The sequence below is a fragment of the Macaca nemestrina genome, chromosome 1, assembly GCF_043159975.1.
Source record: "Macaca nemestrina isolate mMacNem1 chromosome 1, mMacNem.hap1, whole genome shotgun sequence".
In the NCBI taxonomy this organism is placed as follows: domain Eukaryota; kingdom Metazoa; phylum Chordata; class Mammalia; order Primates; family Cercopithecidae; genus Macaca; species Macaca nemestrina.
In genome coordinates, this window is record NC_092125.1 from 223,552,955 (window position 1) to 223,572,282 (window position 19,328).

The window sequence follows — 19,328 nt, forward strand, 5'->3', positions numbered from 1 at the left end:
CCTTCTCTGAATAACTGGGGGCTCTCTCCTATACCCAATCAGGCAGCTCTGCACCAAATGATACACAATGTTGTGCTATTTGCTAAAATTATATACAGTCGTGTACAGTTTGCTAATTATTTCACGTGTATAAATGCCTTTTCTTCCCCAAGTAAAATACATGAATTACTCGAGAACAAGGTTTAGTTTTATTCCTCAATTGTCCGTTCCCTATCCTCAGGCCTGAGCTGAGCTAAGCTAGCATGCAGGAGACAGCGAACACACATGGCCTGAGAAAGCGCCCTCCCTGTGGAAGGGCTGAGTGCTGTGTGTTTTCATGAACCACCACACTGAGCTGTGGGGCTTTCTGTGCAAGGGGGCTGCCCATCCCGTGTCCCCGTCCTGCCACACGAGTCCTCAGCGGGCTCCTCTGCCTGACACCCTCCCAACACCACTCCCAGGAGAAAGAAGTAGTTCACACAAGACCACGCAACTCGGCTGGTGCCCCCGTTTAATCAGGCTGCTGCAAATGCTTGGCCAAAAGCAATAAGGGCATGACTGAGAGACTGTGGGAGTTTAATATAAAAAAATTAATAAACAAAAAAGGGAGGGAAGGAGAAAGGGTCTACCTTTTAATAGGGCCCTAATTACCCAACTCATAGGATCAGCCCAAATGAGATGGGAGTTTATTTCGGGGTTTTTTTAATTATTTTTTTTATATATATATAAATTGCTGCTATGTGTTTTCTTTCCTCTGAGCAATTATGCAGCAAGTACGTAAAGAGGAGAAAAAATATTAATTAAATATAAGGTAATTGTGGAGTTGGCCTGGAGAGAATGAGTCTGAACTCTGGACGATCACAGGCTACTAGGGTTTGAAGACTGCTCAGGGCCTCCCAGAAAAGAAAGAAATAAAAATACAACCAACCAATAAGCAGATGCACAGTGTAGCAGGAAGAAAAGGGCACAGAAACAGCAGCAGAGCAAGGGGTCTGCAGGGCTCCAAACACCAGAAATCAGTGAGCTGGCCAACTGCTCAGGGCTCCCAAAGAGCTTGTCGAATCAAGCCCCAAAAGATGGACTGGCCAGTCTTCCTGTGATCAGTTAAATGGGTACATCAAAATTGGAAAAGAGAGAGGAAGGAGAGGACTGCCACAGCCTATGGTGTTCAATCTGTACTTCAGTCGCAAACCACCACAACTTCAGCCTGAGGGGCACTGAGGCAGGCCCCAGGGAAGCCAGTAGACGTCCTGAGACACTGGCAAGGCAGGGCCTCCTTGGCTTTCCCACCACCATGACTTCAAGGAAGGATCTGGGCAATATCAAAAGAGTGAAACGAGGCCACCGTGGGAGTGCTGGGATATAAGCCTATAACTGGTGACATAACAGCAGGTGACACGAATGACAACACTGCTCCCCTGAAACAGTCCCGGCAGTGCTTGTATCACCTCGGCCTTTCTACAGACAGCTCAACTGGATCCAACTCGCCCTGAGCCTGGGAAAGCCTTCGTACATGCTGGAATTCAGACGTGTTCATACCCGCTAAGGCCCTCACGTCATCTCCTCCCACGACTGCCAGATGGGGAGTGAAGCAAAGCAGGTGAAACCACAGGCCCTGTTGAAACAAAGCCTTGGCAGTACAGCCCTATGCCTGCTATCACTACGCAGGAAGGAAAGCTCTGAAAAGTTAAACCTGGAGCTGGCTCTGCCATCAAACTTATCTGGTTTGTACAGAACCAGGCTTACTACTCAGCCAAGAGGATTTACAGCAGGCCCTGAAAAGCAAAAACGAATGAAAATGGGGTGGGCAGCCAGGGACTCTGGCCACCAAATGAAAAGCACATGGGAGAGAAAATTACCTGTAGTGCTTAGTAGGCCTCTTCCCTATCTATGGTGTAAGAAGACAGTGTTGGGAATGACTATCACACAATTACCAACCAGGCAAAATGTAAGAATTCCATCACTTACCTGTTCTTTAAAGGCCACTGAGGCACTGGCACCCTGAGGGGCAGAGCAGGGGGCGGGTACTTCAGACAATCTAGAAGCCCAGCCACCTCACTCCACCTCAGCCTCCCACAGGCGCAGGAATCTCACTAATTACTATCGATCAGCCACAAACAAAGTGGCGCAGGACCATCTGGGGTGGATGCTTTTAGTTCTAGAAAAGACCAGGCTTTACTAAGGGGAGATCTCAGTCATCTCTGCATGCGAGAAGAGAAGTCAGAGGTCACTGACAGAGGCAGTCTCCAGGTAACAGCTACTTTTAAAGGGACACTACTGATGCAGAACCACAGGAACAGAAGGTTTCTGTTCACTCGCATGGCATTTTAATTACTAGAAAGTGATACCACACATCTTGGGTACTTACCAGCGGCTCTCGAGGCAGCACATTTTCACTTCCTGGAGTAGAGCTTGGCTGCAAAGAAAAATGGAAACAAAAATAAGATCACAGTGCCACCCAATGGACATCATAAAACCAAAGATGTTCATTCGCAAACGATGCACGCTAGCACCTCTTTCTCACATCTCTCACCGGTTTTTCAGGACATGAGAGTATTCTGCAGTGGACTACCTGTAAAAAGTAGCCCAAAGACTCTGAATGCAGCAGGGAAGATACACTGTTTCTGGGTGCACTGCCACAGCACTCCAAGAACAAGGCTTGGCTCTGCTCAGGAAGGCCCACGACCACCTACTGAGCAGCAAGGGCTGGGGACCGTCACAAAATCCACGGGAAGAGTAGAGTCCAGAGAAAAGGCTTGAACACAGAGCGCAACACCTCCTCTTTCTGCCACCTCCCCAACGTCAGGGGACTGGGAAGAAAAGCCGCGCAGCAGTGGAGAACCAGATTCCACCACCAGGGGGCCCCAGCTGCCCACGCTCAGGATTTTCTCTGGGCATCTAGTTTCTGGAGCCCAGAAGCCAGTAAACCACACAGGTGCCTATTTATCCCCTGCCACTAAGGACACCACCCCACAATAGTAAAGGAAGCCCCAGGCTTAAATCCTTCTTGGAAATAAGCTAGTGACAGGCTGACATATAAGCAGACCAACCTCCAGGCGAGCAGGCAGCACTGCTGCTGAGCCCCTGGCTCTAGCCTGTTTCCTCCTCCTTGGGGCCACTACCTCACCCTCACAGGCGCCTTCGACCCTTGACTGACCTGGCCAAAATTCAGAGAAAGGGGGAGGCAGAGGTAGAGACAGATTCTGAAGAAATTTGCAAATCTCCAAAAGAATAAAGCAAGCAGGTATGATGCTAAGTGAGCTATGATTAGTTTACTGTGACGATGGTCAGGTCAATTGCCATCTATCTACAGATAATATCGACGAGTGCAGCGAAATCTGTGTGTCCCAGGAGACAGCCTGCAGCCTCCATTCTCCCAGCTATTACAGATCAGATGGAAGTGCCAGGCTGCCTTGAAAAAGGACAGAAGCCCAGTCCACAGGGGGTTCCCAAAGAATTCCTCATGCCAGTTGCTACCACATAGCTGGCACACAGCACAGTGGCAAGCACTCTGCTGGATGAAGGACTCTATCCCTCCATCCGAAGTCCTGTCCCAAAAGCCTCACCACCCCAGGACAAGAGGTCAGCCAGCAGGAAACTATCTAGAAAGTGAGGGTCGGTCTCAGGGAATCTGAGCAAGCTTTCCCTGCCTCCCTGCCTCCCGCCCTCCCCAAGCTCCAGACATTGGTAAGTTCAAACCTTTAGAGCTCCAGCCCGCGCCCCTCTGAGGTACACATCTGACTGCCTTCCTGCCTCTTTGACTTAAGCTGCCCTGGAGCAGACTCAAGTCCTCTCTGCCACCTATGTCTTCTTCCAGCATTCCCTCTTGGCATGCTGGGACAAACCACCAAATGATGTAAATAAGAATCCAAAAGGCCATCTTGAGACAGCTCTTTCTCCCTTGCTCCCAGAACTAACTCATTACCTCAAGTCTGCCAATATTCCCTCCTCAATATTCATGGAAGAGTAGTGTAAATGCTGGCACTTTGGGAGGCCCAGGTGGATGGATTGCTTGAGCCCAGGAGTTTGAGACCAGCCTGGGCAACATGGCAAATCCTCATCTCTACAAAAAATACAAAAATGGGCCAGGTGTGGTGGTGTGCACTTGTACTCCCAGCTATTCAGGAAGCTGAGGCAGAAGGATCCCTTGAGCCTGGAAATTCAAGGCTGTGGTAAACTGTGATCACACCACTGCACTCCAGCCCAGATGACAGAGCCAGACCCTGTCTCAAAAAAAATTTAAAAGTCCATGGAAACAATCCATTCGTTTTTCTCCATCTCTACTGCTATCACGTTGGTCCAAGCTACCAAAATCCCCTGCCTAGACCGCTGCGTCAGCCTTCTCATCAGTGCTGGCGCTCTTCCAATTCATATTCTGTGATGCAAACAGACTATCATTTCCAAAGGAGAATCTGATCGTCCCATTCCTTATCCACCCACTCACCCCAGTAAACACAACAAATTTAAGGGCTTCTCATTGCTCTTAGAAGACAGAAAAACCGCAGCATGGCCTACAAGGCCTAACATCTACTCTGACTACGTCTCAGGTCTCAAGTGGCACCACATTCCCCACTTCTGCCCTCCACAGACGCACTGGCCTTTGCTTTCTCTGTCACTGCGCCTCTGCATATTCCCTTCCTTCCCTTCCTTCCCTTTAATTCATCCTTCAGATCCAGCTAAGACACTTCCTCAGGGAAACATTCCTTCTCTGACATCCATGACTAGGTCAGATCTCCCTATGACACACTCACGTAGGACCACCAGCCTCTCCTTCAAGGACCTGAGCAGACCTGCAACTTTACATCTGTGTGACTATGGGGCTGAGGCCTGTCTCTCTCACCAGATGATAAACTCCATGTGTGCAGAAACTGCCTGTGTTTGCTTGTCACTGTATCCCCGGGGCCTAGGACAGTGCCAGGCACAGAGGAGGCCTTCAATAGAAATTTGTTGAATGAATGAATAAATGAACGAATGGGCAACAAAAAACTGAACAATGGTGACAACTCAACTGAATGGATTATTTAGATTCTTCAGTTCATTATCTTCCTGAGGGTTTCCTCCACTCCATTTGGTAGATACTAAGTGCTAACATTCACTTAGCTCTTTCCTTCTTTAATTTTCACAGTAAGTATATCAAATTACTGCTGATGAGGAAACTGAGGCAGAAGACGTTAAATAACTTGCCCATGATTACTCAGATAGTAACTGATACTACAGAGATTTGAACACTTCTACCTAATCAAAATAAGCAAGTTTTGTTTAAACCACATTTTATTAAGCAACAACCTTAATGCTACCCCATAAATAATAATGTAGGTTATTTGACCAGACAAAACACACAAAAGCAAACAGCTTTAGTATTTAGGAAGCCCCATTCTGACTTAACCTAAAACTTTCTTCCTAAAATAAAACTAATCACTATGAATTGTTTTCACCAAGGAACTGCTCTTAAAATTAGTTCATCCCTTGAACAGAGAGTATTTACCAGAGGGAAGAACTTTAAACGGTACACAGTGCCAAATATGTCTCTTTCATCTTTAGTATCTTTTAAATTATAAGCCATGTAAATGAATTGTTTTAAAAAATGCAATATTGCCCGGGCGCAGTGGCTCAAGCCTGTAATCCCAGCACTTTGGGAGGCCGAGACGGGCGGATCACGAGGTCAGGAGATTGAGACCATCCTGGCTAACACGGTGAAACCCCGTCTCTACTAAACAAAAACAAAAAACTAGCCGGGCGAAGTGGCAGGCGCCTGTAGTCCCAGCTATTCAGGAGGCTGAGGCAGAAGAATGGCGTGGAGGCAGGAGAATGGCGTGAAGCCGGGAGGCGGAGCTTGCAGTGAGCTGAGATCCGGCCACTGCACTCCAGCCTGGGTGACAGACCAAGACTCTGTCTCAAAAAAAAAAAAAAAAAAAAATGCAATATTAAAAGTAAAAAAGAAAGCCTCCCTCTCATTCCAACCCTAAGGGACCCACACTGACACTGGTTCCTTGTATATTCTGCCAAGGATATTCAAAGCATATAAGAAGTATGGCCGGCAGAGCACGGTGGCTCATGCCTGTAATCCCAGCACTTCGGGAGGCTGAGGCGGGCAATCACTTGAGGCCAGAAGTTAGAGACCAGCCCGGTCAACATGGCAAAACCCTATCTTTACAAAAAAATGCAAAAATAAGCTGGGTGTGGAGGTGCATGCCTGTAGTCCCAGCTACTCGGGAGGCAGAGGCACAAGAATCGCTTGAACCCAGGAGACGGAGCTTACAGTGAGCTGAGATCATGCCATTGCACTCCAGCCTGGGTGACAGAGTGAGACCCTGTCTCAAAAAAAAAAAAAAAAAAAAAAGGAAGAAGCAGCGTAGCCAAGTGTAATGGCTCACACCTATAAACCCAGCACTCTGGGAGGCTACAATGGAAGGATCACTTAAAGCCAGGAGTTTGAGACCAGCATGGGCAACACAGCAAGATCCCATCTCTACAAAAAATTTTAAAATTAGCTTGGTGTGGTGGTGCATCCCGTAGTCCCAGCTACTCAGGATTCCGCTGGGGAAGGAGGATTGCTTGATCCCAGGAGGCAGAGATTACAGTGAGCTATGATGGTGCCATTGTATTCCAGCTTAGTCAACAGAGTAAGACCCTGTCTCAAAAAGAAAAAAAGGATACATGTGTATGCATAATTCCTACCATGGAATTTGAAACAGCAACACTCCAAATTCCTCAAGTCGTGGCTTCCCAGAGCCATAGTCCCAGTTTGAAGGTGGGAATACAAATGTGAGCCACCACACCCAGCCGTTTTTTAAATTTTTTTAAATCATGGACTACCCTGGTTTTTTAAACAGTACTACCTATTTTTTTAAAATCTTCCACCATACTAGCTCTTTAAAACATTAAAGCGGGCCAGGCAGAGTAGCTCACACCTATAATCCTAGCACTTTGGGAGGTCGAGGCAGGCGGATCACCTGAGGTCAGGAGTTCAAGACCAACCTGGCCAACATATGGCCAACATAGCAAAACCCCATCTCCAACTGATCCTGGAAATCTTCACATGGGTAGTCCATGATTTAAAAAAAACAAGGCCAGACATGGTGGTTCACACCAGCACTTTGGGAGGCCGAGGTGGGAGGATCGCTTGGGCCCAGGAGTTCAAGACCAGCCTGAGCAACATGACAAAACCCTGTCTCTACTAAAAAAACACAAAAATTAGCCAGGCATGGTGGCACATGCCTGTAAGTCCCAGCTACCCAGCAGGCTGAAGTGGGAGGATCAACTGAGTCCAGGAGGTTGAGGCTGTGGTGAGCTGTGATCACACCACTGCACTCCAGCCTGGGTAACAGAGTAAGACCCTGTCTCAAGAAAAAAAAAAAAAAAAAAAAAGGCTCAGAAACTACCCACAGGCATGTATTGTAACAATATAAGAAACAGATATAAGGCAATCCATGCCTGGGATCCTCAGAGGCCCGAATGGGGAGAGCAGGAAGGGAAGAAAGCAAAAGCAGACAACTGTTTTAAAACACAAGTCAGGCAAAGACTACGGCGGCAGAGAGAGAAACGCTTTTCTTTTGGTAGAGACAAAGGTGCTCTCACTCCTGCTGTCAAGGCTCTGACCTTCCCCAACTGGAAGGCGTTCCCAGATCCTGACCTGCTGCCCAACAAAGAACAAGCTCACAAGCAGCTCATGGATTTGAGCAACTGGCAGAAGCTCCAGGTCTAGGAGTACCCATCCTGCTTCTGCCCAGTGACTGTGACTCCAGACATGTCCTAAGCTAGTCTGTGTAGTCTTCTGCTGGGAATAAGATTCAATCCTACCAATATCCTTTGAGATGCAGTGGCATGACAGAAAGTACACAAGCTGTGGCATTAAGAACTCAGTGAGGCCGCATGCGGTGGCTCACGCTGTAATCCCAGCACTTTGGGAGGCTGAGGTGGGCGGATCACAAGGTCAGGAGATCGAGACCATCCTGGCTAACACGGTGAAACCCCGTCTCTACTAAAAATTAGCCAGGCGTGGTGGCGGCGCCTGTAGTCCCAGCTATTCAGGAGGCTGAGGCAGGAGAATGGCGTGAACCCAGGAGGCGGAGCTTGCAGTGAGCCGACATCATGCCACTGCACTCCAGCCTGGACGACAGAGCAAAACTCCATCTCAAAAAAAAAAAAAAAAAGAAAAAAACAACTCAGTGATTTGGGGGTACGCTGCTCAACCTCTCTGAGCCTCAGTTTCCTCATCTATGGGAATAACGGGAATAATACCACCACCTCACATTCAGGATTAGAGGAGATGATAAGTTATTTCATGTCACTCCTCTGCTCAAAGTCAACTTCGGGTCATGATGGAGTAACAGGGAACAGATTTGCCCTCCCACTGTAAACAACTAGAAAACTAAGCCAAATAAATAAAACCACTGTGTGTACACATTGGACAGCAGGCAGTGCAGGACTATGATCCCTGAAAGCAGAGAAACAAATTACTGGAGCCCTAAAATCACTCTAGCTTCCTTCCAGGAGACACATTTCAGACCCAGGAGAGAGAGGGGGATCCCCAGCAGAGCATGCAGTCCACCTGAGTTCAAGAGACAGAGATGAGAGTTCAGGGAGGCCAAGGCAGCTGAAAGCTGCAGGACAGATGTCAGAAAGAAACAGCTATGCAGAAAAAGTGCTCCAGAAATCTGCCTGGATGTTCTCTCAAGTCTTTGCTGAATACTAAAATGTGTGCATGGATAGGGTGAAACTCCACAGTGATGAAGAAGCTATGAGCTGAACATTTTTTAGAACTCTGGGGAATCACGAGTCCCAAGCAGCCAGACTGGAGTGTCCTCACAGGGCATTCAGGAGAGACCTAGAAGGGCCACATCTTGGTAGGGGAGGTCAAATGATCCCTAGATTAAAGATTATCCAGACCCACTCTAACAAAGCTAAAAAACAACTCGAAATAATAAAACTAAACCATAAAAAACTGCCCAGAAGAACAAAGCTTTAAATACTCTTTAAAGACCACGAAATCCACAACCTCAACAATACTGAACTCACAATATCCAACATCCAATCAAAAATTTCAACACATGGCCAGGCGCAGTAGCTCACGCCTATAATCCCAGCACTTTGGGAGTCCGGGGCGGGTGGATCACGAGGTCAAGAGATCGAGAACGTCCTGGCTAACACGGTGAAATCCCTTCTCTACTAAAAATACAAAAAAAAAAAAAAAAAAAAAAAATTAGCCAGGCATGGTGGCAGGCGCCTGTAGTCCCAGCTACTCAAGAGGCTAAGACAGGAGAATGAGGTGAACCCGGGAGACGGAGCTTGCAGTGAGCTGAGATCACGCCACTACACTCCAGCCTGGGCAACAGAGTGATATTCCATCTCAAAAAAAAAAAAGAAAACAGAATTTCTAGACATGAAAAGTATAATATGTAAAACAAAAATTTCAGGCCGGGTGCGGTGGCTCACACCCGTAATCCCAGCATTTTGGGAGGGTGGATCACCTGAGGTCAGGAGTTCGAGACCAGCCTGGCCAATACAGTGAAACCCCATCTCCACTGAAAATACAAAAATTAGCCAAGCATGGTGGCAGGCGCCTGTAAACCCAGCTACTCAGGAGGCTGAGGTAGGAGAATTGCTTTTACTCAGGAAGCAAAGGTTGCAGAGAGCCGAGATAGCCGAAATAAGGACAAATTCCTGGAGACAAAACATACCAAAACTGACTCTGGAAAAAATAAAAAAGTTTAATAGCCTCACGTCTATTTTTTTTTTTTTTTTTTTTTTTGAGACGGAGTCTCGCTCTGTAGCCCAGGCTGGAGTGCAGTGGCCGGATCTCAGCTCACTGCAAGCTCCGCCTCCCGGGTTTACGCCATTCTCCTGCCTCAGCCTCCGGAGTAGCTGGGACTGCAGGCGCCCGCCACCATGCCCGGCTAGTTTTTTGTATTTCTTAGTAGAGACGGGGTTTCACCGTGTTAGCCAGGATGGTCTCGATCTCCTGACCTCGTGATCCGCCCGTCTCGGCCTCCCAAAGTGCTGGGATTACAGGCTTGAGCCACCGCGCCCGGCCTAGCCTCACGTCTATTTTTAAAACTAAATACATAATTTAAAAATATGTAAGTAAAAAAAGTAATAGGCCAGGTACAGTGGCTGATGCCTGGAATCCCAATACTTCAGGAGGCTGAGGCAGGTAGATCACTTGAGGTCAGGAGTTCGAGACTAGCCTGGCCAAGGTGGTAAAACCCCATCTCAACTAAAAATACAAAAATCAGCCAGGCATGGTAACACATGCCTGTAATCCCAGCTACTCAGGAGACTAAGGCAGAAGAATCCCTTGAACCCAGGAGGGAGAGGTTGCAGTGAGCCAAGATCGAGCCATTGCACTCCAGCCTGGGCAACAGAGTTAGACTCCATCTTAAAAACAAAAAAGTAGGCCAGGCACGGTAGCTCATGCCTGTAATCCCAGCACTTTGGGAGGCCGAGGTGGACGGATCACAAAGTCAAGAGACAGAGACCATCCTGGCCAACACGGTGAAATCCCGTCTCTACTAAAAATACAAAAATTAGCTTGGTGTGGTGGCACATGCCTGTAGTCCCAGATATTTGGGAGGCTGAGGCAGGAGAATCGCTTGAACCTGGCAGGTGGAGGTTGCAGTGAGCTGAGATCACGCCACTGCACTCCAGCCTGGCGACAGGGCAAGATTCTGTCTCAGGAAAAAAAAAAAAGGTAATAAAGTATACAATTAAAACTTAAAAAGAAAGCTCTAGGCCCAGATGGCTTTACCGGTGAATACTATCAAACATTTAAGGAAGAAATAATGGCAATCTTATATAAACTGTTTCAAAGAATACAAAAAAAAACTGCCAAACTCACTCCATGAGGCCACTACTATCTTGACATAAAAACTAAAGATTTTACACATCCACATACAAAAAACTATAGACTAATATCCCTCACAAACATAAATGTAAAAATCCTTAACAAAATACTATCAAGTCCAGCAATATATAAAAAGAATAACGTATTAAGTAGAATTTATCCAAAGAATAAAAAATTGGTTTACCACTTCAAAAATCAATCAACATAAATCACCATATTAATAAAAGAAAGGAAGAAAACAAAAGGATCAACTCAGTAGAGACAAAAAAGAGCACCAGATAACATTCAAAAATAAGTTTTTTTTTTTTAAGAGACAGAGTCTCAGGCTGGGCGCGGTGGCTCACGCCTATAATCCCAGCACTTTGGGAGGCCGAGGTGGGCAGATCACAAGGTCAGGAGTTCAAGACCAGCCTGACCAACATGGTGAAACACCATCTCTACTAAAAACACAAAAAAGGCCGGGCGCGGTGGCTCAAGCCTGTAATCCCAGCACTTTGGGAGGCCGAGACGGGTGGATCACAAGGTCAGGAGATCGAGACCATCCTGGCTAACACGGCGAAACCCCGTCTCTACTAAAAACACAAAAAATTAGCCGGGCGAGGTGGCGGTGCCTGTGGTCCCAGCCACTCGGGAGGCTGAGGCAGGAGAATGGCGGGAACCCGGGAGGCGGAGCTTGCAGTGAGCTGAGATCTGGCCACTGCACTCCAGCCTGGGCGACAGAGCGAGACTCCGTCTCAAAAAAAAAAACAAAAAAAAAAACAAAAAAAAAAAATTAGCCAGGCGTGGTGGCGGGCGCCTGTAATCCCAGCTACTCAGGAGGCTGAGGCAGAGAATCGCTTGAACCTGGGAGGCGGAGGTTGCAGTGAGCCAAGATTGTACCACTGCACTCCAGCCTGGGTGACAGAGCAAGAATCTGTCTCAAAAAAAAAGAGACAGAGTCTCCATCTTTCAGCCAGCGTGTAGTACAGTAGTAGTGTGACACAGCTCACTGTAACCTAGAACTCCAGGGCTCAAGTCATCCTCCTGCCTCAGCCTCCCGAGTAGCTAGGACTCCAGGTATGTGCCACCATGTCAGACTCATTTTTAAAAATTTTGTATAGAGATAGGGCCTCACTATGTTGCCCAGGCTGGTCTCGAACTCCTGGCCTCAAGCAATCCTCCTGTTCAGCCTCCCAAAATGCTGGGATTACAGGCGTGAGCCACGGTACCTGGCCTCAAAACACATATGATTAAAAAAAAAGAAAAAAACTCACCCAACTAAAAATGAAAGTTGAATTTCTTCAACTTGACAAAGGCACCTACTACAAAATACCTATAGCTAACACTTAACTGTAGAAGACTAAAAATATTTCCCCCCAAATCGGGAACAAAGCAAGGACATCCACTTCCACTGTTCCTTTTAACATTACACTCAAAAGTCCTAGACAGTGCAATAAAGCAAGAAAAATTAAAAGCATATTAATGGGAAGGCAAGAAGTAAAGCTGTCTTTATTTGCAGACTACACCATCATCTACAGAGAAATCACAAGGAATGTACAAAAAAGGTGCTAGAGGCCGGGCGCGGTGGCTCACACCTGTAATCCCAGCACTTTGGGAGGCTGGGGCTGGCAGATCACCTAATGTCAGGAGTTCAAGACCAGCCTGGCTAACATGGTGAAACCCCGTCTCTACTAAAAATACAAAAAAATTAGCCGGGCGTAGTGGCGGGCACCTGTAATCCCAGCTACTAGGGAGTCTGAGACAGGAAAACCGCTTGAACCCAGGAGGTGGAGGTTTTCAGTGAGCCAAGAGCACACTACTGCACTCCAGCCTGGGTGACAGAGCGCAAGTGTGTCTCATAAAAAAAAAAAAGGCCGGGCGCGGTGGCTCAAGCCTGTAATCCCAGCACTCTGGGAGGCCGAGACGGGCGGATCACAAGGTCAGGAGATCGAGACCACCCTGGCTAACATGGTGAAACCCCGTCTCCACTAAAAAATACAAAAAACTAGCTGGGCGAGGTGGCGGGCGCCTGTAGTCCCAGCTACTTGGGAGGCTGAGGCAGGAGAATGGTGTGAACCCAGGAGGCGGAGCTTGCAGAGAGCTGAGATCCGGCCACTGCACTCCAGCCTGGGTGACAGAGCGAGACTCCGTCTCAAAAAAAAAAAAAAAAAAAAAAAAAGCTAATAGAATTAAGAGTTAACAAGCTTGCAGATACAAGGCCAATATATAAAATTCAATTTTATTTCTACATTAGTAGCATTGAATAATTAAAAAATAAAATCTATAAATATAACAGCATCATAAAAACAAAACACATTTAGGCTCGGCCCTGTGGTTCATGCTTGTAATTCCAGCACTTTGGGAGGCAGAGGTAGGAGGGCTACTGAAGTCCAGAAGTTCAAGACTAGCCTGAGCAACACAGCGAGACCCCCTCTCTACAAAAATTCAAAAAAATAATTAGCTGGGCATGGTAGTATGCACCTGTAGTCTTAGCTACTCGGGAGGCTGAGGCTGGAAGATCACTTGAGCCCAGGACTTGGAGATTACAGTGAGCTATGATCACACCACTACACTCCAGCTTGGATGACAAAGAAAGACCCTGTCTAAAAAACACACACACACACACACACACACACACACACAAATAAATAACACTACACACTCACTAGAATGGCTAAAAACATTTAGACAGTTTCTTACAAAGCTAAACATACTTATTACATGACCCTACCATTCCACTCACAGGTTATTTCCCAAGAAAAATGAACAATATGTCCTCACAAACACTTATACATACACGAATACTCACAGTAGCCCAGAATTAGAAGCAATCCTGTGGCGAACAGACTCTAAGGTGACCCCATGATCCCCACCTCCTGGTATCCATGCCCCTGTGCTGTTCCTTCTCCTCAAATGTGGGCAGGATCTGTTACTTGCTTCTGGCTAACAGAATATGGCAAAGGTGACAGCATGTACGTGATTGCATTAATGTGGGTAAGATACATAGTGGTAATGTCCATTTTACTAACAGACTCTCCCTTTTGCTGGCTTTGAGGAGGCGAGTGGGAAGACTCATTTGGCAAAAAACTGAGGGCGGCCGTTGGCTGACAGTAACAAACTAAAGTCTCCAGTCTCATGGTCCATAAGGAACTGAATGCCACCAACAAGCACACAAGCTAGGGAGCAGATCCCTCCCCAGTCAAGCCTTGTGTGCAACCACAGTCCCGACAGGTTTCTCAATAGTAGCCTGGTGAAACTCAGCCCAGCGGTTTCCTGACTCCTGACCCACAGAAACCATAAGATAATCAATGTGTGCTATGCTAAGCTGCTAAATTTGTGGTAATACTGTTACTCGGGAATCAAAAACTACTACAAATGTCGATCAACTAGTGAACTGATCAACAAATTGAGGTACAGTCATCCATACGATGGAATACTACTCAGTAGTAAAAAGTAATTAATGGCCAGGCACAGTGGCTCACGCCTGTAATGTCAACACATTGAGAGGCCAAGGCAGATGGATCACCTGAGGTCAGGAGTTGAAGACCAGCCTGACTAACACAGTGAAACCCCGTCTCTACTAAATAAAAAAAAAATTGGCCGGGAGCAGTGGCTCACACAGGTAATCCCAGCACTTTGGGAGGCCAAGGTGGGCAAAGCATTTGAGGTCAGGGGTTCAAGACCACCCTGGCCAACATGGGGAAACCTTGTCTCTACTAAAAATTCAAAAAATTAGCCAATTAGCCAGTTATGGTGGTGGGTGTCTGTAATCCCAGCTACTGGAAAGCTGAGGCAGGAGAATCTCTTTTTTTTTGAGACGGAGTTTCACTCTTGTTGTTCAGGCTGGAGTGCAATGGCACGATCTCAGCTCACCGCAACCTCCACCTCCCAGGTTCAAGCAATTCTCCTGCCTCAGCCTCCCTAGTAGCTGGGATTATAGGCATGTGCCACCACACCAGGCCAACTTTGTATTTTTAGTAAAGACAGGGTTTCTCCACATTGGTCAGGCTGGTCTCGAACTCCCAACCTCAGGTGATCCACCCGCCTAGGCCTCCCAAAGTGCTGGGATTACAGGCGTGAGCCACCGCGCCCACCCAGGAGAATCTCTTGAACCCGGGAGGCAGGGGTTGCAGTGAGCCAAGATTGCACCACTTCACTCCAACCTGGGCAGCAAGAGCGAAATACCATCTCAAAAAAAAAAAAAAAAAACGGTAATTCATTACTGATAATTACTGATATATACAATAACATGAATAAATTTCACAAACATTATTCTGAGCCAAAAAAGACGTAAAAGAAGGCTGGGCGCGGTGGCTCACGCCTGTAATCTCAGCACTTTGGGAGGCCAAGGCAGGCGGATCACAAGGTCAGGAAATCGAGACCATCCTGGCTAACACGGTGAAACCCCATCTCTACTAAAAATGCAAAAAATTAGCCAGGCGAGGTGGCGGGCACCTGTAGTCCCAGCTACTCGGGAGGCTGAGGCAGGAGAATGGCGTGAACCCGGGAGGCGGAGGTTGCATTGAGCTGAGATTGTGCCACTGCACTCCAGCCTGGGCGACAGAGTGAGACTCCGTCTCAAAAAAAAAAAAAGACAAAAGAGGTTGGGCGTGGTAGCTCACACCTGTAATCCCAGCACTCTGGGAGGCCTAGACGGGCAGATCACGAGGTCAGGAGATCGAGACCATCCTGGCGAACACAGTGAAACCCCGTCTCTACTAAAAATACAAAAAAAAAAAAAAAAATTAGCCAGGCGTTGTGGCGGGCGCCTGTAGTCCCAGCTTCTAGGGAGGCTGAGGCAGGAGAATGGCGTGAACCCGGGAGGCAGCAGAGCTTGCAGTGAGCGGAGATCGCACCACTGCACTCCAGCCTGGGCAACAGAGCAAGACTCCATCTCAAAAAAAAAAAAGACATAAAAGAATACATAATGAATTCATCCATATGAAATTCTAGGAGGGACAAATATAATCTATAGTAATAGAAAACAGTTCAGATTTCCTAGGACCACAGGCAAGGATTCACTGGGAAGGGGTGTAAGGGAACATTTAGGGATACTGAAACTACTGATCTTGCTTGTGGCAGTGTTGGTTACACAGGTTCAGGGGCGGTAGTGGTTACACAGGTATACACAATTTGTCAAAACTCAAACTGATCACAACACACCTATTCGAATTCCACAGTAAAGTTTAGGCCATAAGACTTTGTCAGTCAATAAAATATTAAATCTAAAATACTGACAAAAACTTGGCCAGGCTGGGCGCGGTGCCTCATGCCTGTAATCCCAGCACTTCGGGAGGCCTAGGCGGGCAGATCATGAGGTCAGGAGATCGAGGCCATCCTGGCCAACATAGTGAAACCCCGTCTCTACTAAAATACAAAAAGTTAGCCAGGCGTGGTGGTGCACACCTGTAGTCCCAGCTACTCCAGAGGCTAAGGCAGGACAATCACTTGAACCTGGGAGGTGGAGATTGCGGTGAGCCGAGATCACACCACTGCACTCCAGCCTGGAGACAGAGCAAGACTCCATCTCAAAAAAAAAAAAAAAAAAAAAAAAAAACTTGGCCAGGTTCACATCTGTAATCCCAGCACTTTGGGAGGCCAAGGCAGGAGGATTCCTTGAGCCCAGGAGGTCAAGACTGCAGTGAGCCATGACTGTGCCACTGCACTCTAGCCAGGGTGACAGAGTGAGACCCTGTCTCAAAAATTTTAAAAAATACTAGCAAAGTTGCAAAGAAAGCAACTAGTTTAGCAAGTTACCTTTATGATGGAGAAATGTGATAGACACCACCTTAACCAAGCACTCAAACTTAATCTTCAACAATGGGACACGTTCCTCCAGATGTGATACATAGATAGACACAATGTCACTTATTTAATATTCTCACAAAAGAATGTTTAACCTGGATCTAAACATAAGGGAACAAATCAGACAAATCCAGATGGTGGAACATTTCACAAAACAAGTAGTCCAGACTCTCCAAACATGTCAATACCATAAAAAATAAAAAATGTAGATGAACTCACCAGAAGTGCACATATTATGTTCACAGAAAGACATGTACAGGTGTTGTCACAGCAGTAGTATTTGTAATGACCCCAAAAGTGAAACAATCTAATGTCCATTAAAAGTAAAATGGCTCCGGCCAGGCACGGTGGCTGACACCTGTAATCCCAGCACTTTGGGAGGATGAGGCAGGCGGATCATGAGGTCAAGAGATCGAGACCATCCTGGCCAACATCAAGAAACCCCATTTCTACTAAAAATACAAAAACTAGCTGGGCATGGTGGCACGCGCCCGTAGTCCCAGCTACTTGGGAGGCTGAGGAAGGAGAATCACCTGAACCCAGGAGGCAGAGGTTGCAGTGAGCCGAGATCGCGCCATTGCACTCCAGCCTGGCGACAGAGTGAGACTCCATCTCAAAAAAAAAAAAAGTGGATGGGCCACCCGCAGTGGCTCAGGCCTATAATCCCACCACTTTGGGAGGCCAAGGCAGGCAGATCATTTGAGGTCAGGAGTTCGAGACCAGACTGGCCAACATGGTGAAACCCCGTTTCTACTAAAAACACAAAAATTAGCCAGGCATGGTGGCAGGTGCCTACAATCCCAACTACTCGGGAGGCTGAGGCAGAAGAATCACTTGAACCCAGGAGGCAGAGGTTGCAGTGAGTCAAGATTGTGCCACTGCACTCCAGTCTGGGTGATAGAGCAAGACTCAGTCTCAAAAAAAAAAAAGGAAAAAAAAAAAAAAGTAGAATGGTAGCCAGGTGTGGTCACTCACACTGGTAATCTCAGCACTTTGGGAGGCCCAGGCAGGCAGATTGCTTGAGCTCAAGAGTTCAAGACTAGCCTGGGCAACATGGTAAAACCCCATCTCTACAAAAACTACAAAAATAATTAGCCAGGTGTGGTGGCATGTGCCTGTGGTCCCAGCTACCAGAGGAGCTGAGGTAGGGGATGGCTTGAGCTTGGGAAGCAGAGTTTGCAATGAGCCGAAATCGTACCACTGCACTTCAGCCTGGGCAACAGAGCCAGATATTGTCTCAAAAAAAAAAAAAAAAAAAGAGTAGAATGATTAATAATAAATGGCCAAACACATTCATACAATGTAGTAACTATATAACTATATAAAGTCGTGATAATAAACTCGCTGTTCCTCATTATGAATGAATCTCAAAAATATACGTTAAGTAAAAGGAGCCTGGGAAACTAAGGCGGGAGGCTCGCTTGAGGTCAGGAGTTCGAGACCAGCCTGGGCAACACAGCGAGACCTGACCTCTACAAAAAATAAATAGCTGGGCATCATAGTGCACGACTATAGTCCCAGCTACTCGGGAGGCTGAGGCTAGAGGATCACTTGAATCCAGGAGGTCAAGGCTACAGTGAGCTGTGATAACACCTCTCCACTCCAGACTGGGTGACAGAGTAAGACCCTGTCTCAAAAAACAAACAAACAAACAAAAAAGTTTAAGGTTGGGCATGGTGGCTCCCAGCACTGTGGGAAGCCGAGGTGGGTGGATCACTTGAGGTCAGCGGTTCAAGACCATCCTGGCCAACATGGCAAAACCCTGTTTCTACTAAAAATACAAAAAAATTAGCCAGGCATGGTAGTGGGCACCTGCAATTCCAGCTACTTGGGAAGCTGAGACAGGAGAATCTCTTGAACCCAGGAGGCGGAGGTTGTAGTGAGCCAAGATTGCACCACTGCACTCCAGCCTGGGCAACAGAGCAAGACTCCGTCTCAAACAAAAAAAAAGAAAGAAAGAAACTAAAGAAACAAATCAATGCAAACTCTGTTGCTTCACTAGATCCTGATTTGTTTTAAGTGTGAAAATTTGAGTGCAGATTCTGTTTTAAATAATATTATTTATCAACACTTAAATTTCTTCTGTGATAATGGTATTGTGGTTATGTAGGGGAATAATAACCTTACTCTTATGAGAGACAAGGTGAAATATTTTAGGATGAAAAATCCTTGATGTCTGTAACTTACTAGAAATCCTTCCCCCCCCAAAAAAAATATGTATGTATGTATGTATGTATGGATAGATAGATAGATAGATAGATAGATAGATAGATAGATACTGACATAAGCAAATTCAGCAAAATGTGAACAGTGCATCTTGGTGAAGTTTTTATGGGAATTTTACAGAAGTTCTCAGTATTATCCTTTCAACTTTTCTCTATGTGAGAAATTTTTCAAAATAAAAAGTTGAGGCCGGGTGCAAGGCTCACGCCTGTAATCCCAACACTGTGGGAGGCCGAGGCAGGTGGATCACCTGAGGTCCGGAGTTCAAGACTAGCCTGGCCAACATGGCGAAACCCCATCTCTACTGAAAATACAAAAAAATTAGCTGGGCGTGGTGGCAGGTACCTGTAGTCCCAGCTACTCAGGAGGCTGAGACAGGAGAATCACTTGAACCCAGGAGGCAGAGGTTGCAGTGAGCCGAGATCGTGCCACTGTACTCCAGATTGGGAGACAGAACAAGACTCCATCTCAAAAAAAAAAAAAAGGTTAGCCAAGCATG

At 46.8% G+C, this 19,328-nt stretch overlaps 1 protein-coding gene across 3 annotated transcripts in view; it reads right to left on the reverse strand.

Moving 5' to 3' along the window:
• The window catches only part of LOC105473136 (peroxisomal biogenesis factor 14), a 158,815-nt gene that overhangs the window by 134,150 nt on the left and 5,337 nt on the right, over nucleotides 1-19,328 (reverse strand). Inside the window, exons 1-2 of one of the 3 annotated variants that reach the window (XM_011726772.3) lie at nucleotides 2,513-2,537; nucleotides 2,348-2,395 (exon numbers count right to left, since the gene is read on the reverse strand). Coding sequence is in view for 1 of the 3 variants with exons in the window: in XM_011726770.2 (XP_011725072.1) it covers nucleotides 2,348-2,395 (48 nt within the window). In the remaining 2 variants the exon portion in view is untranslated. Of the gene's footprint in view, nucleotides 1-2,347; nucleotides 2,396-2,512; nucleotides 2,538-19,328 lie in introns of those variants that run through there. The other 2 variants (XM_011726770.2, XM_071100996.1) reach the window with 2 other exon arrangements.